At 35.8% G+C, this 24,752-nt stretch overlaps 1 protein-coding gene across 1 annotated transcript in view; it reads left to right on the forward strand.

Annotated features, from left to right (window-relative positions):
- Positions 1-13,676, forward strand: part of FBXO8 (F-box protein 8) — a 44,829-nt gene extending 31,153 nt beyond the window's left edge. The window contains exons 4-6 of the mRNA XM_015544268.2: positions 10,480-10,598; positions 11,766-11,962; positions 13,103-13,676. Of these exons, the coding sequence (XP_015399754.1) occupies positions 10,480-10,598; positions 11,766-11,962; positions 13,103-13,290 (504 nt within the window). The 3' untranslated portion in view covers positions 13,291-13,676. The remainder of the gene's footprint in view (positions 1-10,479; positions 10,599-11,765; positions 11,963-13,102) is intronic.
- Positions 13,677-24,752: the final 11,076 nt, after the last annotated feature.

Raw genomic sequence — 24,752 nt, forward strand, 5'->3', positions numbered from 1 at the left:
TTTGCATATACAGTAACCTTTGTGCCAGTGGTGATACTTAGTGTAATGGTTTTTTTAGGACATTTTAAACAATAATTAGGTGTCCAATATTATGTTTAAATTAAAACATGTGTCGTGGCTGAATATCGTGATGAATAGATACTTTACTTACGTGAGTAAGTACACACATGTGCTGGCAATAAAAGTACCATTTAAATTCCAGCTTGCTTCTCTGCTTGTCTACTCTTAAGATACGAGGTTTTTCTTAATGTGTATTTCAAAATTGTTTCAGAGCCGTCAAAATATATTTATAAATGTACATGTGAGAATCTAGGTAATATGAGAAAAGTGCTTCTTATTTACCAAAGTGGAGTTTGTCATTTAAATATATACATATACACACATATATTACTGCGAATGCAATATTTACATGTAGTTTTTATAAAGTGGGGATTTAAATTAGCCAACGTTAGTATTCAAATGGATCACTTTCTCATTAGTTTGAGTTGTTATTGATTGTACCTTAATCTAATAGAGTTTTATTTCCAGATTTTGACTAGAATGCTTTCTTTTTCTGATTTACAAACAGTTTCGTGAAAGAAGGGGCTTTTCCCAAAAGCTGAAGCTTACGTCAGCTACCAGCAACTTGTCAATAATATTAGCTATTAGTACTTACTTATCATTTAAGAATTACCTTCATGTTCTTCACCTTATTTACTTATCCCTGTCATGAGAGTGATACTTTTGGAGACTACTAGAACTCAGTGTGATTCTTTTTCTGTTTGAGTGTATTAGAATTAATTAATAGGAACTTTTAATTGTTATTTAAAACCTAGATAATGACATTTATGTTATTTTGTCTGATGTCATTGCTTTCTCTCCTGTGAAAAAGAAGCGCAACGATCTGTCTTACATTTCTCCTCCGTTTTCCCTGGACTCCATTAGAAGTATTTTCCGTTTTTCTTTTGATTTTCTTTGAACTGCCCCTCCTTTATGTAAGATTTCCTTTTGACATCTTTTGGCTGCAAATAATTTAGGGTATATATATATGACTATTCTTAGCAGTTCATCAACATTGTGCACTTCGATGTATGGAAAAGTCCTCCATAAATTTGTTCCAGGAAGCTGAAATCCAATCCAATTTCATTCCATATTCCATACTTAAAAAAATGAATAGTATGATTCTTCACTATTCTCTAGAATCTTTTATTCTGAGCAATTTCAGTAAGGAATTGGCTGCAATATATCAGCATTTTCTCTTCACGCCTATCACTTCCTCCACATAAGCATGGACAATGTGTGCTCTGTTTTTCCTAGGGAAGAGATAAGACAAATCTGCAGTTCAGATTTCAAACTGACATCAACATTATCTTCACATTTCTTTCCCAGTTGTCATTACCTCCTTTCCTCTTATTTATAGCTAAGTCACACAGAGGCTTTCTGTGAATAGCCTACTTACAGGCACCTCAGTAAGAGGTAAACTTCATTTACTACTCTTATAATCTTTTCATATAGGACAACTTTAACAACTTGAGCCTAGTTTTTACTTTAGTCTTTGAATCTAGTAACTAGATTAGGAATAATGATTATAATATGTATAAATAGACTAAATTTTAATGAATAAATGAAATAACATTACATTTCTAAAGTACATGTGGTAAGTCCGTGTTACAACAGAGGAGAGTGGTGTGGATACTTCCAGAAGAAAACACTGCAAAAGTTAGTGGGTAAAATGAAGTGAAATGACACAATAAAAACATTGATACCTAGTCTTAAAATGTGCTCATTAGGTAATCTTCTGCATTTATTTTGCTGCAGCTAAAAAGCACCGTGTTGATTTATTACTTGAACAGTATATATGCCCAAATGAATCTCACCTGTTCAAGTTCTATGTGGGTTTTTTCCCCCTTAATTATAAAGTGAATACATATTCTCTGATTAAATATGGAGAGTGAGAACTGCTGATTGAACAAAAATTAGTAGGTCTTATATTTTGCTTCAGTGATCCTGAAAGTACTGTAAAAAAAGAAGAAATAATATCAGAGCAGTCGTCTGAACCATTGTTGCTGTTTTCTAGCAAGACAGTGGGGTACTCCATGTGACCTATGGAGGGCTGCCCCTCTGAACTAATTATTTTTACTATCCAGAAAATAACCATCCATAATAGTTTCTGTATCTCAATTTTTACATTACTTTTAATGCAAAACGATGACATTTCAATTGCTCATTTCACTGAGGTTAAAATGCATATATGAATATTATTATGTCAATTCTTACTGAAAGAAAAAGTAGAAATCTAGATTGAACTCTTCTGTCTTATAAAAATTTATCGTTAAAATTTAAGGATCAGTATTTTAAAAGTCCTCTAATAAAGTCCTCTAAAAAAATTAAATGCAGTGTCCGTTTTGCTTTCCATTATATAATTATATTAACATTATATTATGCTGTAAGGGCAGATTTATTGCCTGAAAAGTAGTAGCCATGGCAAATTTGAGCAAAGGCAAATTTGAGCAAAATTAGCTAGAACCCATCTTTTTTCTAAATTTCTTTATTAGGCTGTTCTGAAGGATACAAGGGTACCCCTTTGTCACAATTTTGCTATATACACGATTGTTTTTTTTTTTAATTTTTTTTTTTTTAACGTTTATTTATTTTTGAGACAGAGAGAGACAGAGCATGAATGGGGGAGGGTCAGAGACAGGGAGACAGAATCTGAAACAGGCTCCAGGCTCTGAGCTGTCAGCACAGGGGCCCGATGCGGGGCTCGAACTCACAGACCGCGAGATCGTGACCTGAGCCGAAGTCGGCGCTCAACCGACTGAGCCACCCAGGCGCCCCAACACGATTGTTTTTATTGATACAGGCTGCTACACGATGTTTCTGCCAAGCGTCTATGCAAATAGCCAGTACTGTCGGTACCAGTAGTCAGTGTTTGGTTTTTTAAATTAAGACTTTATAATTTTTTAAGTCAGTTTTAGGTGTGTAACAAGAGTTGATTCTTTTGCATTTGGCTTTGCATACCTAGTGTTTTAGAATTCACTCTGTTCCTAAATGTATGATTTCTGACCCTGAACATAAGTATGGTAGATTTGGCTTTTGAAGTACACCATGGATAATGACTTTAATCGATAAGTAAGGCTTTATTAAAAGGGGAGAGAAAACGTGGGTATCGATGTAATAGAAGAAATGAAACAAAGTAAAGGTATCTTAAAATGAATTCTGTGAAAAGAGCCATTCTTACAGTCGTAACATAGATAAATTACATAGGTGACTAAGCCCCAACACATCGTTTTCCTCATTTTGAATTCCTTCTTAATATTGGCGTAAGCTGTCTATTCATGATTTCTTGAATTGTTTGTTTGCCTCCTAAACAAATTACATCAAAACAGCTCACTACTCTAATTTGACTGTGTAAATCTTGGGGCTGTCATTTGTATAACCATTTTTAGTGACATATTCTGTGCTGTCTACTTTACAAAATTTCTTAATTGTTCTCTCTTGGATTACTGTAAACATGCGTTCTATTAAAGAAAACGTAACATGAATTGACATTCATGTCACCTGGGTTCTGGCTGCCGCCTGGTGCTCCTTTTGTTTATTCCCTGTTGTGCCTGGACCATTGTAGATAGACATCTTCAGCACTTCACTGGGAGATCCAATTCAGCTCTCTTTTCCAACTCTTTCTAGATGGTTCGTCCACCCGAAGAAGAAAACCAATATGCACTCTGCTTTTTGCCTTTATCACTTTCTTAACGTAACCTGTCTCCTAACCGTTACTACTGCCCTGTCCTCCAGGCTCAGAAAGCATTATCAACTCCCTGTGTCTGCTTTTGGTCCAAGATTTTTCTTTCCTTCTTCTGATCAGCTTCGTTATTTCCTATTATTCTATCTTCTGTCTCACTTTTTTGTTCCTTTGCTTTTTCCATCTTTATGGTCTTTGCCTCCCGTTGGTTTCGAATTTCGGTTACCGTATTTTTTACTTCGGCCTGGTTTTAAGCTCTTTTATCACTGTGGTAAGGGACTCCCTGATGTCTTCTGTGCTTTTCTCAAGGCCAGCTAACAATCTTATGACTGTTACTTTAAATCCTGGATGAGGCATGTTACTTGGATCTATTTCAATTAGATCCCTGGCTGTGACCATTTCTTGTTCTTTCTTTTGGGATAAATTCCTCCATCTTGGCATTTTGTCTAGGTCTCTTTCTTCTTCTGCATGTTAGGAAAGCTGTTATGTTTCCTGCTGCTGAGAGTAATGGTTTTATGAAGAAGACACCGTACGATGTCCAGGGCCTGGCGCTTCAGGAAGTGTCTCTGGAGCATGTTGTGTGTACTCCGCAGCTGTGTTACCTCCGCTCTATCCCTCAGGCCGGTCCTCCTCTGCAGGGATTCTTCTTTCCTCCAGTGGGGAGTGTTTAGACCTCGGCCAGCATGGCGAGTTGTAACTTTTTTCAGTCCTTTCCCCTGCTCCCCTTTTCTCTACCTTGCTACTCCCATTATCTCCTCCTGCTCCTTACGTCAATCTTTTACTCACTCTGCTGGTTCTCTTTCTTTCTTTCTTCTTCGACGTGCATGGGTCAAGATTTTCTTGAAAAACCGTGTCTCCCTTATTGACCTTTAACGTTGCCGTTTATTTTTCCCATCTTTATACTAATAAATTTTTCAGGTGAGTGGGCTATCAGTTTCATTACCTTGAGCTCATTCCTTAGCTTTCTTCTTAGACTTGAGCCCCCATTACTCTGAGGAAAGAGACCTTGAAAGGTACTACTTTCTCTTTCTTTTCTCCCTGTCACCAAATCCATTACCCTCTTTCCACGTGTTCATCTCTTTGAGCTCCCTAAAAGAAAAAGGAAACCAGCCTTGTTTTATGCCAGACACTTTCAAATCTTCACAATAGCCACTTAAATAAGATTTTTACTGATTAGGAAACCGAGGTTCCAAAAGTTTGCGTAAATTATGTTCACAAGATCATGAAATGGCAGGGCGATGATTTGGTCTCTCTTGGAACAACTAGGCTCTTTCTCTTTCTGTACTTTGGAATTGCACTGTATACCCTTTTCTTTACATTTCAAAGACTTTTACCCCCGGGACATTATTGTATCCCTGCGTTATTCATTACCTACTCCTTTACCGATTCTTCTTATTCAGGATCCTTAATCTGTACCTTCAACCCTCACTCACTTTTTTCATTATCTTATTACATTGCCAACTGCTTCCTCTGCCTTTCTAGTTGTACCTATCATCACCTGAAATTCAACATTTCAAAGTCCACACTCATTACTCTTTCCTTTAATTCAGCACCGTCTATAAACTGTGGAGTTTTTTGTTTTGTTTTTTTACCCCTGTCAGGCATTTCCCTTTTCATCTAAGCCAGAAACATCAGTTACCTTTATCTTTCACTTTTCATTATTCATTGGCGCATGGTTCCATGTGCTCTCACTTCTCATTTTTATATATATAGCACATGGATTTTGTATATATATGTGTATATATATGCATATATGTGTGTGTATATATACACACATATATATGTGTGTATATATATGTGTATATATATATGTATATATATACATATGATTTTAGAATAGAATATTTCCTTTGCATTTCTGTTGCTTTTTCCACATGTTTAAGCCTGGACAATTGTAGTAGCCTACTGTCTAATTTCCATTTTATTACTTATTTATATTACTGTCAAATTTATATTGCAGGCCATTGCTTCATAATGTTAAAGTCTTCAGAGGCTTCCAGTTACATATAGGGTAGAAAATACACTTTATACCCTAAAACTCAGCCCCATTTCTCCTATAGTCTGATTCCAGACTTGCTCTGAAGTCCAAGATAGTTCGCCTGTTTTTTTGAAAATAGTCTGATTTTGGGGCACCTGGATGGCTCAGTTGGTTAAGCAGCCGACTTCGGCTCAGGTCATGATCTTGCGGTCTGTGAGTTCAAGCCCCACGTCAGGCTCTGTGCTGACAGCTCAGAGCCTGGAGCCTGTTTCAGATTCTGTGTCTCCCTCTCGCTGACCCTCCCCTGTTCATGCTCTGTCTCAAAAATAAATAAAAACGTTAAAAAAAAAATTGAAAATAGTCTGATTTTTTTTTTTTAACCTTCTAATGCTTTGGCTCATATGATAGAATATCGACTAAAATATTCCTCTCCAGTGTTCTTCTCATTCTGGGCTATGTAAACCCCTACCATTCCTTCAGAGTAGATATTCCAGGAAACATGATTCAAATACCCTTTCCTACAGTGATTTTTTGTTTAATTGAACTACTGAAATGCTTATTTTTCATACCAGTTCATTTAGGCCTTAGTTGACTGTCTTGTGTCATTGATTTGTCACACATGGCTAGTGTGGTTATTTGTGTACCTGTCTCATCTCCCCAGATAAACTTTAAATTTGCTTAATGCAAAACTTTCATACTTTTCAGTGTCTGTCACTGAATACCTTGCATATTTACCATTTGCTTAATACATTGTAAATGAAGATGTAGATGTAAATGAAGATGTAATTTTAATAGGTTTGTTTTGATTCAGTGTTTCAGAAATGCTTTTAAAGAAGATGCATAGCTATCTATATGAATATATACACATACACACAGACATACATATGTCAGTTTTACAAACTAGTCTCTGGGTATTCATCTTTATATTTAAATTTAAAGTTAAATGGATACTTTAAAAGAAATCACATTACGAAGGAATTTAGGATTTGTAATATGAATATTATTTATGTTTATGATTTTCTGGAGAAATATGAATCCTAATGTCTATATGCAATCTATCTTCATAATAAGAATTTTATTTATCCCCCTGTAACTTTCCTTTAAAAATTTTTTTTAACGTTTATTTATTATTGAGAGACAGACAGAGACAGAGCATGATCATGGGAGGGGCAGAGAGAAGGGGAGACACAGAATCTGAAGCAGGCTCCAGGCTCTGAGCTGTTAGCACAGAACCTGACGCAGGGCTTGAACCCACAAACTACGAGATCATGACCTGAGCTGAAGTCAGAGGCTTAACCGACTGAGCCATCCAGGCATCCCACTGTAACTTTCCTTTAATACCATTCATTAAATAAAATCCATTTTGGTCAATAGTTTTCTTCCAGATGACAGAAACTTCCCTTTATGCTATGGAGCCAGTTCATGAAAGGACTGACTCCGTCATGATTTATCTTTGAGTTATACAGCAACAAAAATTAAATTAACCAAATGACAAAATATTAGCCTTGAACAGCTATAGCTCAGAAGCACGATCTTCCTTACATGGCACAAGCCTGCCTCCTTATTACTGACATTTAGTAACCATACTCCTACATCATCTAAAATAGGATTTCTAACCTGAAGTTCTTAGATGGGCTTCAGGCATAAATACATATATGTATGTATGTACGTACGTATATATGTGTATATATATATATATATATACGTACGTACATACATATATGGGCTTCTGAGTGGCTCAGTGGGTTACGCATTTGACTTTGGCTCAGGTCATGATCTCACAGTTTGTGAGTTCAAGCCCCACATAGGGCTCTGTGCTGACAGCTCAGAAACTGCTTCTGATCCTCTGTCTTCCTCTCTCTCTGTCCCTGTCCCTTTTTCTCTTTCACGCAAACACACTTTCTCTCTTTTAAAACAAAATGTTTTAAAATGTGTGTGGGTGCATTATTCTGGGAAGACGTTCTATAACTTTCATCAGCTTAAGATCTTCACTGAAATTACAGGGTCTATCTTTTTTCCTTATGATAAAGCCTTTCAGGTGTCTTAATCTTAAACTTCTTTCCTAAGTATCTTTTTTAGGCCTAATATCCCTAGATGCCTCAACTCTTCATTATCTAACAGGACTTCTAGACCGTTCAACAATCTTATCAGGTCTTGATTTCCTTTATCCAGATAAGTTCTAGTTTATCAATATGGCCCATAAAATGTGACATCCAGAATCAGACACTTTTATAGTGAATTATGTAGACAGTAGTGAGCTACAGACTTCTTTTTTTTTTTTCTGGAAACTATGTTAATATAAACTAACATTAATGTTCATGATTTGCTTTGTGAGACACCACATACATAGCTCACCCTGCTGAGAGCTCTAGTCCTGAAAAGTAACTAACATGCTATGTGGTCTGAAGGGAACTCTCTGTACCATTCTTCTAAAACTATATTGAAAATTAAAAAAAAAAATAGTTATACCACTTATTAAACAAATGTACAGTTATTCAACAGGTCTCATACTATGTTTTCTTTTGTGGTTCCATGCTTACATAATAAGATAGGAATTCGAATGGTTGCTAGCTTGCTTATTGAAGAAAATTATAATCTGTCTCATGCCTTTTCCCATTTCACATCCCTTGACCCTTCAGTCTGATAGCCTTCTAAAGTAATCTTCCTTTCCAGAGGAATCCCAGGCTTGAAAACTGATGCCTCCTCTCCTCATAAAACCAACAGAGTTGGCTTATTTCAGGTTGTGTCCCTAGTTTTCAGGCTTCGGTTTAAAACTGACTGAGTTCATGCCTACTCCTCTGTATATGGTTGATTTTGGAGACTTCAACATTCTTAAAACATGTGTTCCTTAAAAAAGGAAATTGTCAACAGCATATTTTTAGGATCTCACATGAGGTAAATACCAATGTTCATTTATAACTAAGAAGCATTAACTGATGTTAAAATGCACATATCATATAATTAGAGAATTATGTACTATTTAATGGATCATGCAGTGTTTTTTAATATTTTGTATCATTTTAAAAAGAACTAGTTTTACATGTCCTAAATATTGGCTTACAAGTAGGTATAAATAAAGAACCTATTACATAATATTTAGTTGGCATTCCTCTTTGAATCACTTAGATTAAAATTAAGCACTGGTAATACTTCTGAAAAATTGCTATTCTTCTAAGTGGAGGAATTTTGGAAAGAAATCAAACCTGGAAACTTTTGCTAAATAGATCATTTAAAACATACAGTCAACTCTCGATTATTCAAACTAATGGAGGAAAGGATGGAACAAGCATTAATATTTCTTTAGTTCCTGCCCCTCAGATAACTGCCGAGAGCTTCATTCCAAATTCTTGGGCTTTCCATCTTGACCATGTTACATTTCCTAGCCGTGTATCTAGGATGCAGTCTGAAGTGTGGCTTACAATTGAGTTGACACGAACATCTCATGTTAGATTCTGCTTTTATATACATTTCTTTAAATCGGTGCTTTAGCACTGCCTTTTACTATTAAAATTCACATGAGAAACTGATAACATTGCCATTAGGATATTATCCTGATGGCTCATAAACTTAGTTTTATATTAAAAAATCTTTTGTTTGAATTACAACTTACAGATAATTATAACCTTTCAAAAGCATTACCTCATGGTATCAAATTGCTTTTTAATTTTTTTAATATAAAAATTTTATGAGACTTTTTATTTTGAAGAGTCTTTTATAAAAATTCCTTCAACTTTTTGAATTCTTAATGGGTGCAATATTTCTGAGTACTATATGTAAGTGTTTGTAAAAGGGAAGAAATGCTGAAGGAATTTATGTGTGAAAACAGTATGTTGTGTGTATATAATACATCATTTTCTCTACTAATTAACTGCACACAGTGTGCTATTATCCAGACATAAGTATTCATGGGAACGCATGTATCTGGATAACTACGAGTTGAAATAAACACACCTGCCTTTTATTTCAATAACTGCACATTCAAATCCACATAAGGTATTTATTTGAATGTGACCTCCACATACATGAGAGAACATTGGCTTCAGTGTTCTATTTTTTTGTTGATGTTTTGTTGTTGTTGATTTAAATCTAAAATAGGTACAGACTGTGGATAATGCTTCTCTGGAAAACTTTGCATGCAGGGAAAAGGAAATTCAAAGATAAATCCTATGAAAAACCATTGAAACTGTTTTGTTTTATTGTATTTTGCCTCACTATGTATTGAAGCTAAATTCTTGTAGAATGTAGCAATGCTTAAAGCCAAACTATGTGTACAGACCCTAAACCCACCTGGAATTGTGCCTACTTTAAGTTGAATAATGTATTTTTTTTTTTTAATTTTTGGTTTTCGGTTTGTAGAATCTTATCTCAAGTTATTCCCTTGAATAGTGTATTAGAGCATGTCTTTAAGAAATCATGTTTTCTGTTAGGCAGTGGAAGTGTTTGTTAAAAGGCTTAAAGTCTATAGCGTAGTTTCCCCTTGCCCCCACCATTTACACCATATTTCCGTAAAGTTAGTTTTAACTGACATGAGCCAGAAAATTGAATTAGGATTTCTTTGGAAGTCTTAACTTTGAATTTCCTACTTTTCATTGCATGTAAACTATCAACCACAAGTAATAGTTTTTCAGTTCAAGTTCTAGCTTGTATTTTGCATGTTAAAGCTATAAAAAGTCTATTAATGCTGGAAAGAATTTATGGCTATTGTTCTGCTATCGCCTGATTGTTAAAATTTATAAATAAAGACCGACTTTATTTATGTAAACTTGTCTTTCTGCCATAGGGAGTGAACTACTTTATGTCCAAGGGTATCCTAGATGATTCACCAAAGGAAATAGCAAAGTTTATCTTCTGTACAAGAACACTAAATTGGAAAAAACTGAGAATCTATCTTGATGAAAGGTAAAAAAAAAAAAAAATTAAGTCTTCTTTAGAATTAGCTAAGTAATGTTTTTGATGAGTTAAGCTTTTCTTTAAAAACTATACCGCATAGCAGTCATCTAGTTGAGAAATTTCTCTCGCAGCTATTTATAACTACCATTGCAGCCTAAAAGCAGACAAACAGTATGTGAACCGATGGCTTTTTTTTTTAATGTTTTTTTATTTATTTTTGAGAGAGAGAGCGAGCGAGCACGAGTGGGAAAGGGGCAGAGAGAGAGGGAGACACAGAATCCAAAGCAGGTTCCAGGCTCTGAGCTGTCAGCATGGAGCCTGACGAACATGGCTTTGTTCTAATAAAATTTTGTTTACAAAACAGGTAGTGGGCCCTATTTGGACCACTAGCTATAATTTGCTTACCCCTACCATAAACAATTGATAGAAATTAAAGATGATAATCATACAATCATGATTGAGTTCAACAAGAGTTGAAGCATATTATACCAAAGTGTGACTATTAGAATGCCATTGATAAAAAATACTTATAATTATATATGTACACACATATACTTACACAAGCATTTATATAGTTGTAAATAATCTAAGTGTTCATAAGTAGAAAGAAGGGTACTGTGGAGCCATTAAAAAGAATGCTTTAGATCTGTGTGTAAAGATACAGAAAGATATAGAAAGCTGTTCACAATATACCATATGAACTAGGAAAAGCAAATACTAGAAAAATATATAGTACATGTTGACATTTTTAAGTCCACATAAATAGTTGTCACCTCTGGTGGTCTGGACTGGTATGGAAAGTGAAAACTCTTAATCATTTTCATAGTTAAAAGCATAAAGAATTTTGTTCTTATTTGGATTTAGTCAAGAAGATGCTTGAAAAGAAGCTGTCCCTTCTAATGTTGCTAAATTTATTTTTTCTTCATTGTATAATTAGAATTTCTAGTTTCAGTTGCTTTATAATAACCCATTCACAAAAGATTTTAAAATTAGTGTCTTAAGTAATCATAATCGGATTTTTTAATTTTAAGGATTATGTATTACTTTGTAGGATTAGCTGATCTCATAATCAGTAACAAAGTATTTTCATCCAAACAGATGATGATTTATGAGTGCTTATCATTTTCTTAGTAGAGAGATGGTAATTAAAGCTGTATCTTTTTCTTTTTCCACTAGGAGAGATGTCTTGGATGACCTTGTAACATTGCATAATTTTAGAAATCAATTCTTGCCCAATGCACTGAGAGAATTTTTTCGTCATATCCATGCCCCCGAAGAGCGTGGGGAGTATCTTGAAACTCTCATAACAAAGTTCTCACATAGATTCTGTGCTTGCAACCCCGATTTAATGCGAGAACTTGGCCTTAGTCCTGGTAAGAATAAATATAGTGAATTCCTTCCATCTCCCTTCCTGCCTCCAGGTAAAAATAGTAGTATATGAGACATTTTTTCTCACCGTGGGGAAAGATAGTTTGAGTAATTATAAATAACTTCTCTTAGTACTTGTAGCAATCACTAAATACACAGAACACTACATTTATGTGAGCTTAGAGGAATAGTTTGTTATAACTGTCCTTCATATGTAGTAAACATATCATTTTATTTTTTTAAGTTTATTTATTTATTTTGAGAGAGAGAGAGCAAGCAAGCAGGGGAGAGGCAGAGAGAGAGGGAGAGAGAGAGAATCTCATGCAGACTCCTCATTTGTCAACGCGGAGCCCGAAGCAGGCTTGAACTCACGAACTATGAGATCATGACCTGAGCCGAGACCAAGAGTCGGATGCTTACCTGACTGAGCCACCCAGGCGCCCCTAAACATACAGTTTTAGAAAGAAAATGAGACTTAGGTATAAATTCTTTAAAATGATTCTGGCCTGAGCATTGCATATTATTATTAATTTAACTAAAAACTTGAGAAATCATTTTTAAAGCTTTTCATAGTTCACATGTTACATAGGTAACACCTAGAACTTTTCTACTAAAATTTAATTTTAATATAACGAATCTTTATCATCTGTGTCTGAGTATATGTCTGTGTGTGTGTGCAGTATAGGCCAAGTATCCTGCATATTTTTTCATTTGACTGAGCTTTACTTATCTCTTCATATCAACGACTTTATCATGCTTATTAAGTGGCGATTACAAAACATTCACCCATCATGAAATTTGGTGAAAATCCTTTTACAAGGCGTACTATTTAACTTAGCTTTCTTAAGATTTCAGGATTCTGTAATAAAAACACTATAGTAGTAGCAAGTACTTGTAGCAAATAATACTAGCAAGTATCTTGAGGCTTGTTACTTTTTTGATAGGAAGCATCAAATACTGCCTTGGGCATATAAAGTCATTTTGTTATTGTCTCCTGCTGCTCAGGTTTAGCAATCTTTTTCCCTAGAAATTTACATTCTAATCTTGATTTCTTTAAATGGTGACAAGTTTTGCATTATAGGGTGCCTTGGGGACCACATTTTCCAAAGCAGCTAATAATTTGAGGTGTTTCTTTTTAATTCCAGATGCTGTCTATGTACTGTGCTACTCTTTGATTCTACTTTCCATTGACCTCACTAGCCCTCACGTGAAGAATAAGATGTCAAAAAGAGAATTTATTCGAAATACCCGTCGTGCTGCTCAAAACATTAGTGAAGATTTTGTAGGGCATCTTTATGACAACATCTACCTTATTGGCCACGTGGCTGCGTAAAAGCACAATGGCTAGGACTTCCACTATTAACTTCAAACTAAAGTTACCCAAGGACTTATTTAGCAGTTATGGGGGTTACATTAGTGCTGGTCATCCTGGCCTCTGTATACAATCAAGCTTGAGTGTATACCTTTTTTTTTCCTTTTACTCTTTTCTTTTTTAGTAATTTCCTTGGGGAGCTAAAGGATTTTGCAGAATTTTTCTTAATTTTGCTTATCATGTTTTGCACAAAGCAGAGCCATTGTCTGACACAGCTGTTTAAGAATGTTAAACTGACATTATACTCCAAGGGATGGTATATTTGTGCACTAGATTTGCTTGAAAAACTATTCGTTTTCATTCTTTTTAAAAATACCATGTAATGTGTACATATTTAATGAAAGAGATTTATAATCATAATTATTTTATTGTAAAGATTTTAACTAAAGCCTTTCCTTTTCTCTCAAACTGAGTTCTGAAATTTATTTGATTCTGATCTGAGCTTTTTACTGTCTTCATAAAAGTTGGATCTGACTTGGATGAAAACCAATACCAGTTTGTCTTTCCTTTGAACTTTGAAAAGAGTATTTATTGTTTTGTTGCTAGTAACAAGCAAAACAGGCACTTATTTTTATAATATAAATTCATCACTTGACTTTCCATTTTTAAAAGTTTCCTCATTTGTCATGTTTTAGACTTGTCTCAATAAGTCCTTTAAGCCATTTGAGATAGCAAAATGTATTAAATCTAAGATTTACATACATAGGAACAGAATGTTATTAGAACTTATATCTGATGTCATTTGTCAAATTTTACCGTTCTCTTAACTTGATGATTTGTGTTTAGAACCAGTTGAGTAAGGGATGTTGTGAATGAATAAAGGTTCTTTATTCATTCATTCATTCATTCATTCATTCAATAAATATTTACCAAGGGCCTTCCGTGTATTAAACACTGTGCTAGGTAGTAGTGATACCTAGACATGGACCCTGCCTTCATAGATGTTACATGACTAGTAACAAAAGGAAAAATACAGCTTCGTGGAGAGCAAATGTATGAAGAATAGCTTAACTAATAATCATTTAATTATGAACCACTTGGTATTGAAATGGTAAAGACTAGTATATTTATATGGTAAGTCAGAAGTTTCCTGGAAATACTAAGTGCTAAGTGAAAAGCATCAGCTTTGAAATGAGACATTATGTGATGGGTTGAACTCTAGTCTTGGGGGGGGGGGGAGCTTGGAGGGGCAGAAACTTGGGCTGGAGGTGTACAATCCTGGCTTCTTTAGAGATCTGATCCTAAGTAAATAGCGGTCTGGTAACATCTCAACTACAGTGATGTCCTACAGAATTTTCAGCGACACGACATAAGGTGATCAAACGATGTCAGAAGTCAAAGGGACTTTTAGACTGGGAGTAAACAAGTTCTCAGATCTTGAGGCAAGTATCTACATTTTCACATGTGCATAATTTCAAACTCCATGACAATCCTTTCTAATTTTAACTTCAAAACTAATGTATGGAAAAGTTTCTAAAGACACTAATGATAACATTATTGTTTCTATTTTCCAGTGAATGGCAGGCATCTTGCCCTCTCTAGCTCCCCCTATCTTGTCTTTTTTTTTTTTTTTTCTATCCCCAACTCTCCCTTACCATTAGGTCCTTTCTACATCTCTGTTTTAGCTTTACTCTCTCTTTTCTTTCCTTCTATTTCTTCTTCTTCTTTTTTGTATCTTCCATTTCCCAACTTTTTCTCTTTTCCTGGTTTATTTTCTCCACCCTGACCTGATTACCTGATTATAAATGTAGGCCGGCAATATTCTTTTTTTTTTTTTTTAACATTTTCTTTGAAATTTTTCGAACGTATAAAAAAGATGCATAAAATGCCTGTATAACCACTGTGTAGATTCTACAAGTACATTGTAATTTTACTCACTTCACCACATATTTGTACATCCCCCTGTCCATCAATCAACCCATCTTATTGTTTTGATACAGGTAATCCCAAGTTTCAGACATCAGTACACTTCATTCCTAAAGCCTTCAACTTGTATATTGTTAGCTAGAGAGCTACCTTGTTTAAAGTTTTTTCTTTATAGGTAAAATTTACATTCAATCAAATGTATAAATCTTAGGGACATGAATCCATGAATCTTCATAAATGCATATACGTGAGTAAACCAAGCATGTATCAAGATAAGCAACTTTATGCAACCTGTTTATAGGTAATATTTGCACCCTTCACATAAAGTATAAAAACCTTGTAACCACATACAGTGTTTACCCCATTCTTCCATTTGTTGTCTTACAGTTGTCATATGTGTTACATAGAGTGTATGTTATAAACTCCACAATATGATAGTTTGCTTTGAGTAGTCGTATGCATTTTAAACAAAAAAAAACCCTCCTTCATATTTACACACATTGTCATTTCGAATGCTTTTATTCCATCCCGAAAATCTAAGTTTCCTTGTAGTATCATTTATGTCAGCCTGAAAAATTTTAACATCTATTACAGTTCAGATCTCCTGCCAATTTATCATAGTTTTCTTTTACATGAAAATGCCTTTATTTTGTTTTTCTTTTTGAAGAACGCTTTTGCTGAATATATAATTCTGTGTTGACAGTTTCTTCCCCTGCCCCCTTTGATACTTTAAAGCTATTCCTCTACTGTCTTCTGGTTTCCTCTGTTTCCATTAAGAAGTCAGTGTAGGGGCACCGACTTGGGCTCAGGACATGATCTCGCGGTTTGTGGGTCCGAGACCCGCGCCAGGCTCTGTGCTGACAGCTTATACAGAGCCTGGACCCTGCTTCTGATTCTGTGTCTCCCCCTCTCTCTGCCCCTCCAGTGCTCGTGATCTGTCTCTCTCTGTCTCTCAATAATAAGTAAACATTAAAAAAAAAAAAAGTCAATGTATTCAACGTGTTTTCTCCCTGTGTGTATAATAATGCCATTTTCCTCTCACAGTTTTGTTTTGTCACATATTTTTCTGCCTCATTTTCTCTTTCCTCTCCTTTACACATGTGCTAGAACTTTTGATATCATCTCACAGATTTTTTATCTTTTTTTTCCTCTCCAACTGGATTATTTCTCTTGATCTATATTCTAGGTCACTGACTCTTCTGTAATCGTCCTTCTTTGAAGCCCATTCAATCAACTTTTTTTCTCTTAATCATGATGTTTCTTGGTTCTAGAAATTCCTTCTGGTTTTTTATAATTTACATTTCTGTACCGAGATTTCCTGTCTTCGTTTACTACAAGCACATCTTCCCTTACAACCTTGAACATAGTTAAATAGCAGCTTTAAATCTTTATCTGCTCATTTCATCCTTTTGACTGTCTCTTCTTTTGAGAATAGATTGTATTTTCCTGTTTGTTCAATATGTTAGTAATTTAGTTTTTGTCCTGGACACGGTGAATAAAATATGGTGAAACCCTGGATTATGATATATTTCTCCAAATAACTTTTTTTTTTTTTTTTAAGCTGGGAGTTAACTGGCAGAGCTCAGTTGCAAGCTCTCACTCCCCTGAAGTTGGTGGCAGCTCAGATATCAGTTTACTTCTTTAACCTGGCATCTTTTTTTGTCTGTACAGACTTCAGAGAGAAGCCAGAGTTTGGGGCACAGTTCCTACACAGAAATCAGGGCCCTCTCTGGTTCTTTTCTTGCCATTATTTCTTTCGTAATTTTCTAGCAACTGCTGTTGCCCCAAACTCTGTCCCCTGGTTCTTCAAGTCAGTGAAACCATAGGCTATGATGCAGACTGGGGACTCACCCTCATGCAGAAAGTATAAAAATGGGAAAACTCATCCAATGCCGCCATCTTCCAAGCATTCTCTGCTCTGTAGGATCAGCCTGTATTGGATTGCTTTCCATAACTTTCAGGTAGTGGATTTCCATATTTTGTCCAGAGTTTGTGGTTTTATCTGTTCAAGGAAGAGCTATTTGGCCATCATTTGAAGTAGAACCCTCTTTGATTGGGCAGTATTCTTTTCAATATTTTTTAATCCTTTTAAAAATGATGTTATTATTGATGGAGAACACAAGCAGGGAAGGGGCAGAGGGAGAGGGAGAATCTTAAACAGGCTCCAGGCCCAGCATGAACCATGAGATCATGACCTGAGCCAAAATCAAAAGTTGGACGCTTAACCAACTGAGCCACCTTGGTGCCTTTTTTCTTCTATACTTACTGAATAAGGATTTATCCCTGGCATTTTAAAACATAAGTATGTTTAAATGCTCTAGTAAAGAAAAACTATCATAAGAAATGTTTACTGAATGCTTAACTCAATTAGAAATTCAGTGTTTTCCAGGGGAAGTCCCACTGGCTTTTGGGGAAGGATATTCATTATGGGAGACTGCTCCCTATAGCATAGGAAAGACATCAACATTCCTGGATTTTGCCTGCTAGATGCCAGTTCCATCCCTCAGTAATTGTGACGTACAAATAATGTTCCCCACGTATTTCCAAGTGCGTGAAGTTGGGAACTGGTGGACCTTCTTTCTGATAAAACAAGTTTACCTTTGTAAAACACAAACTCCTTATGGTACATCTGTTTAAAGTCTTTGAGTGTCTCCGTTTCTACAAAACTTCTGTACAACCTGGCCTCAGCTTATCTTTTTTTAAAGCCTCATCTCCAACATTCCTCAAATGGGGTCTGGTCTGTCTTTGCCTTTTACAAGCTGTTCTTTCTGAGATATCCTTCTCTCCCCTCTATATCTAAAGTTCCCCTACTCATCATCTAAGATCCACCTCAAATAGAAGTTATTCATCAAAGCTCTCAAATACTACCTTTCTATTATAAGGCCTGAACTAGGTAAGTGGCAGAGGATTTAGAAAGGATGAAGGAATAAATTTAAAAAATACTGAAAATTGACAGGATTTAGTGATTTTGGAGGAAGATTTTTGATTTAAGGGTCTGGCTGTCCGCTATCAAAGGTGTAGCTGCTAAGAGAAGCAACCAGTGGAATGAAATGGAACAGATGAGGATCCCAACTTTTGGATATTTTGTATTTGAAAGCATCAATAGAATGTTGATCGCAGCTGGAGAATAAGACTAGAGTTTCAAAAACTCAGGGCTGGATATGTAAGTTTGGGGGTCATATTAGCATGTAAAATGTGTTCGAAGTGAAGTATTGGAGAAAACTCTAAGAAGTTTGAGTAGAGAGAAGCATTTGGAAAAATGGCATTATAGGTTTTGGTAGAGGAAAAGAGGGTTTGTGAAGACGATAGAAGGACCAGAGAAGAATGGTATCCCAAGAGCTAGGGCAGTGGAGTTTCAAGAAGGTTGTTGAGCTTGCGTTTGGTGCAGCCCAACCAAGTAGTTTTTTTTTCCCATCTACACTCAAGCCTCTTTGAGTCCACCTTTTCCACTTGAGGCTGAGCTCTTTAGTTAGTAGCAGTGCTAATGGCTTTTATATGGTCTCTGACCAAATATCCTCTTGCCTGGTGTGTAATCTGAGCTCTTCTGAAACCCACAAGAGTACATATGGTCCACTGCAACTCAGGCCTGTCTACACCTTCCATCCCCACTAAGGGCTGTGCTGTTTCAAGCCCGGAACACACCATATCAACGGGGTACTGCTAGTGCATTTTTCCTACACACAATCACCAGTTATGTTTTCTAATATACAGATTTTTTTTTTTTTAAGAAAGGAAGGCAAGGAAAAAATGCTTAAAACCTTTGAGTCCTCCAAATTTATCATCAACAGGATTTTTCGTAAGTACATTTTAACACTCTCTAATCTCGATGAACCCTGTATTTTCACCTTTCCATTAATTTTGCTCTGTTTTCTTCTGGAAAGCGTGTAACCTCTCCCTCACATTTACCTGTTGAAATGTTATTTGTCCCTCAAAGTCCTCTTAGACTCTTTTCCCTCCAGAGACAATTCTTGCAAGTGGAAATTTGATTCTTATATCTCCCTCAGTACCTAACACAGACCTTGGCCCAGAACAGTTCCTCAATAAATCCAACTGAATTATCTTAGATCTGGTTTAGTTTCTACATAAGCACATAAAAAGATGGCTTTGCTATGCCCGTTTAACAAATAGATATTTGGAGCTTTCAGTTGTATGCAATTTATAAATTGGAATATATTAGAGCTCTTCAAAGTATTTAAAACCACAAATTCAACTATGTATTCTAGATATATATTCATTTCTAGAGGGCTTCTAATTTTAAATATTTCAATGAATTGCAATAAGATTGTCTTTTTTTTTTCAACTTCAAGAGTTTAAGTCATTGAACTTGCCTACACGGAGCTTTGACATTTTTTACAATAGTATAAATACGGTGCTCCATGAGAGTAAGCTTATTCAAAAGTCAACATTTAAAATAATAACTTGTTTATTGTAATTGGAGTCTGTTTTCCTGTGTTTAAAGTGAACTTCTTAAATAACGCTGTTCACTGCCTACTTTCTTTGGAAGCATTCATAATTGAATACGTCCACTGTGGGAAGCCATCCTAAGGAAATAATCCAAAATAGGGAAAGGGCAGTACTTACACCATTAGTTCTGTCATTGTTTTTAATTTAAGAAAAAAAAAAAAAAAAGGAGCTAACTGTGGAATGCCCAAAACTTGGGGCTGTTAAAACAAATAACTAGAAGATATTTGAGTGCACAGCATATCTCAGAACCTATGCTAGCCACTGGTCAAGTAGACCAAAATACATCCTTACCGTGTATTACTGTGCAGCTATGATGTTTATGAATAATATGTGAAAGCATTATAAATAATGATAAATACCAAAAGGATATGAAATTATATGTATATGTGTTCATATATATGTGCGCGCACACACACATTAAGTTACGGTGTAAAACCCTGAAAAAATCTATGAATGGAAAAAGACTGGAATAAAATATATTAAAATATGGATAATGCTTTTTTTTTCTTATTTCCTCTTTCAAATAGTATTAAGGATCATATATTTTAGATAGAACTAAAGAAATTCATTGAACTGTCCAGAAGATAAAGATAAATGGTGTCCCTAAGTCAACTAGTATAGTTTCCCCTCAAAATGTTTCCATGTATTTTTACTCAAAATTTGTTTTATTTTTAAAAGACACTTGGTTGATCTGTTAAATCATTTCTGGACAAATGTTTTGTTTTCAAGCTTAGAAAAGTGGATTGTTTTATATTATTTTTGTCTCATCGAATTAAAGACCAACAAGAGAAAGATCCCAAATCTTTACCGGGAAAATTTTCATTTGCTTAAAAAAAAGAAAAGAAAAGAAAAGAAAAGAAAAGAAAAGAAAAGAAAAAGGCTTTCTTCTCAGCATGGTCGGACAGGAAGGTTGGATTTAATTTAAAATGATTAATGAGATTTTGTCAGGCTCCTTGACTTTACCACCGCTGCAGTTTGTCAGTGCAACAACCTGGGAAGCCCGGACGCCACTCTGTCGCCCAAAACCACTCTCCCGGGAAGAAATTAACTGGCGAACCTAGTGTCAGGTACACGTCAGTGGCGTTGTCTTTTGGGTATTGACAGTTTAAAAGTCTGAATCAGAAATATGTAAGTTCTGGGGACGCACGTCCCTGAGATACGGTTTTCACTCTCTTTGCAAGTGGCTACTCACTTTTTCAATATGTGAGCTGTTGATGCTTTCCAAAGGGAACCTTTTTTTTTTTTAATGTTTCTTTTTTTTCCTTTTTTTTCAATATATGAAATTTATTGTCAAATTGGTTTCCATACAACACCCAGTGCTCATCCCAAATGGTGCTCTCCTCAATACCCATCAGCCACCCTCCCCTCCCTCCCACCCCCCATCAACCCAAAGGGAACCTTTTTAAGCCAACCTCTTTACTAATGTCTCTCCTCCCGGATTTGTTTTAAAAATGAAGATAAACAAGAATTGTAGGATCTCAGGTTACGTGCTGTTTTCTTCGTTGGTTGGTTGGTTTTTAAGAATTAAGGTGAAGTGTTTTTTGAAAAATGAAATAATTTTTCACTTTTGGAAAATACTTCTTAGCCATCGGCTTGACCCAATTTTATAATCAAGTTTTTAAATTAAGTTGAAAGGTTGTGATCTGACTTAACCCACCCTTTTATACTTACTTATGTGCTTATGTTTAAAAATACAATGATCAGCTAAAACCAAGCCACTGAACATGGTTAGTTATTTGATGGTAAATGCAATGTGTAGTTTTGCTTTGGTGTTTAACTGCAAAAGAAAGCAATGCCAGACTTTACTGTCTTATGTAAAAGCCTGTCTGAAAGAGTTCAGGCAAAAGGAATTTCTTCCAACGAAAGCATAGTGAAGGTTTGAGCGTATGAGAGACACCTGAAGACTACCTTTGTAATAATTTAATATAATGCATATTTGCCAATTTTTATCGAAGCAAAACATGAACAAAGAATGCTTTCACGTTAAATGATTTCAGAGGAGTCATCTCTTCTGAGCCGTGAATTAGGCAACCTGAGGAGAGAGACACTCTGACCAGCACCAGATTTGCAATGAATCGGCTTGTGCTTCTGTTGGGGGCAGCCGGAGAAAAAGCACAGAAGAGTGGACACATCTAGAAAAGTTTATCAAGGCCGCTGCTCTTACTAAGAGGATAATAAAAAGGGCAAAACAGAGTAGCTGTGTGTATATACCTGCACACTCTCATATCACATCGCTCTGCAGTGAGTATCTTCCAAAGCGAATGTCATTTTCAGTCCTGAGGCCATGAGATCATTTATTGCATCTCTAAAATTCTCAAAAATTATATACGCCATTTTTAATATGTGTCCATTTTTGTGTTATTGAAATTTAGCAGCTTCATTACGGGTTTCCTCTAAAAATGGACTGCAGTATCCAATGTAGGTAATCATATTTATGAAGGAATTCAGTTATTCATTTCATTTCACTTTGGAGAGATTTGTTTTTACTACATACCTCAAAATATATATACATATTTTCTCCTTCCCTTAATCTTCAACAAAGAAAATAATACACAGTATTTTCCAAATGCCATTCAAAAAAGATTATGGCCCTTGTCAATAATAAGCCAGAAAAATGAAAAACTCTTGAGTGAGGTCAAGCTCAGATTAGATTAGTTGAAATCCAATGCCTTTGGAACAGTGTTCCCAGGGTAACATTTATTACCATGATGAATTTGTTGGTTCTGGGTCTGGTTCTAGCCTCAGAAATGTGGTTTTATCAACAGACCTCAAGCAAATGCATTCTCCATGGCATTGATTTTTCAATCTAGAACTGAAGGAAATGCTGCAATGATAACTTACTGAATGTGAGTTCTCTTTACTAGCCTACAGAAAGTTGATTGATGATCATGGACTCAGAGCGACAGAAGTTACCGGAATCAAACACTTTATGTATCATATCAAACAGCATAGCCAAATGCATCACTCTCTCGATAGAGATGATTGTCGCACATTTAAAATTTGATAGCTTAAGTCACTTTGCACTACGTACGGCCAACAGTTGGTTCCATTTTCCTTTTTATTTTATACTGTTCAGGGGAGCGATGTTTTGCCCTAGCCTTCCTCACCAGTTTCCCTTTTCATTGACTCAAAATGTTTCTCATACTTTTTCTTTTTTTCAAGCTTTTATTTAAATTCCAGTTAGTTAAGATACAGTGTAGTATTAGTTTCAGATGTACAATTTACTTTCTAATACTTTCAATGACTATTACATCAACTTATTTAAAACTTTCATATAGCTGATCATGTTACAGGAATGGCCTAAAGTCATTCTGAAGCATTTTGCGCTTTTCTCACCATTTAAGGGAAATCTCATTTCTCACATATTCAAGTTCACTGTACCTTCCTTCCCCCTCCTCTCCTCCCCAGTACCTAATTTGGGGCATTATATTACATTACAGTGAAGTTTTAATTTAAATATTCAAGTAAGCCTTTAAAGACAGCTCATTTTGTGCAAGGAAGGAATTAACTAGGTGCTAGGAAGGAGAGAAAAATGAAGAAAACTGTCCCTTATGATCAAAGTCTTCAGTGGAGGAAGGCAATGATAATCCATACAGTTCTGTAATACTTCATATATAACACCACAGTTTGGCAGAGGTCTGCAGAAGTTATGAGACTTTTGGAGGTTCGCGGGAACATTTACAGGGATCAAAAGAGGCTGACCTCCAAGTACATCTTGTATATTATTAACTTCAATGAACAGAAGAAAATGTGTTAAAAGATCTTTAAAAAAAAAAAAAGTAGCAGTTTAGAAAGAGTGAACAATTAACACTCACTGGCTGAGTGTGAAGGATGAATATTACTTCAGTAAGTATCATGCTGGGTGGGGGAGGGGGACAGCATGATCAAAGGCATGGAAACATAAACGTGTAGGAGGGACACAGAATGGCCACTAATCTGCTGGAACTGGATGGCAGGGTGCGAGCAGTGAGTTAGCAGCAAAGAGGACCGGAAAATACAGATTGGAGAAAGTAAGCTAAAATAGAGAGTCGGCACTTTATTTCTGTAGGCAATTGGAAAGTCTCGTGAAGAACGGTATCATTTCTGATCCCTAATTCAGGAAGATCTTTCGAAAGCCAGTCTAAACTATGAAGTCGAAATGCAACAGAACGCGGTACATTCCAGGCAATCAGTGACGAGGCCACTGTAACCATGCAAGTGAAATATGGTGGATGGCTGACCTTCAGCGTCGTGGGGCTGGGGAGGGAGGAAAGATTTGGGAGACATTTTGAAAGCAAACCACCTTGGGGAGCTACCAGCTGTTGGATGTAAGAGGAAAGAGGTAAAAATTACTCCAAATAGTCTGAAGAACGTATTGCTGTTACGGATAGATGGACACAAATCAAGGACACCTTTGCTTGGGCTGGGGGTAAAGTGGTGATTAGAGGAAGAGAATGAGTTCCCTTTTGCTCGGATTTAAAGTACATAGAGGACAGTTATGTGAATTATTATTCAGCAGTTAGTTTGGAAATGCAATATAATGCAGAGCTCAGAGATAAAAGCTGAGCTAATATTTTGGGAGAGTCCTCAACAAAAAATGTAGAAGAGGGGCGCTTGGGTGGCTCAGTCGGTTGAGCATCCGACTTCGGCTCAGGTCACCATCTCACTGTCTGGTGAGTTCAAGCCCCACGTCTGGCTCTGTGCTGGGCTCTGTGCTGGTAGCTCAGAGCCTGGAGCCTGTCTCAGATTCTGTGTCTCCCTCTCTCTGCCCCTCCCCCACTCATGCTCTGTCTGTCAAAAATAAATAAACATTAAAAAATTGTTTGATGTAGAAGAAATAGCAGCATAAATACACATATTGTCATGATCACTTACACAGTGCATGAAAAATTGTAGGATCTAAATAAATAGTTGTTGAAGGAACTCGGAGATTGATAAGTATTCTCAAACCACATATCCAAAAACCTCTTAGTACTTTAATAAAATGCCTTGGATATAAAAAAAAAAATTCATCCTGTTTCAATTTTAAAAATCTTTCACAGTACAATTTTAGAATTAAATAACTGCCTGTTCAGAAAATCTTCCTCTTACCTGTCCATGTCCTTGCTAGGACA

This window comes from Panthera tigris, chromosome B1 (genome assembly GCF_018350195.1).
Source record: "Panthera tigris isolate Pti1 chromosome B1, P.tigris_Pti1_mat1.1, whole genome shotgun sequence".
NCBI classification, from domain to species: Eukaryota; Metazoa; Chordata; class Mammalia; order Carnivora; family Felidae; genus Panthera; species Panthera tigris.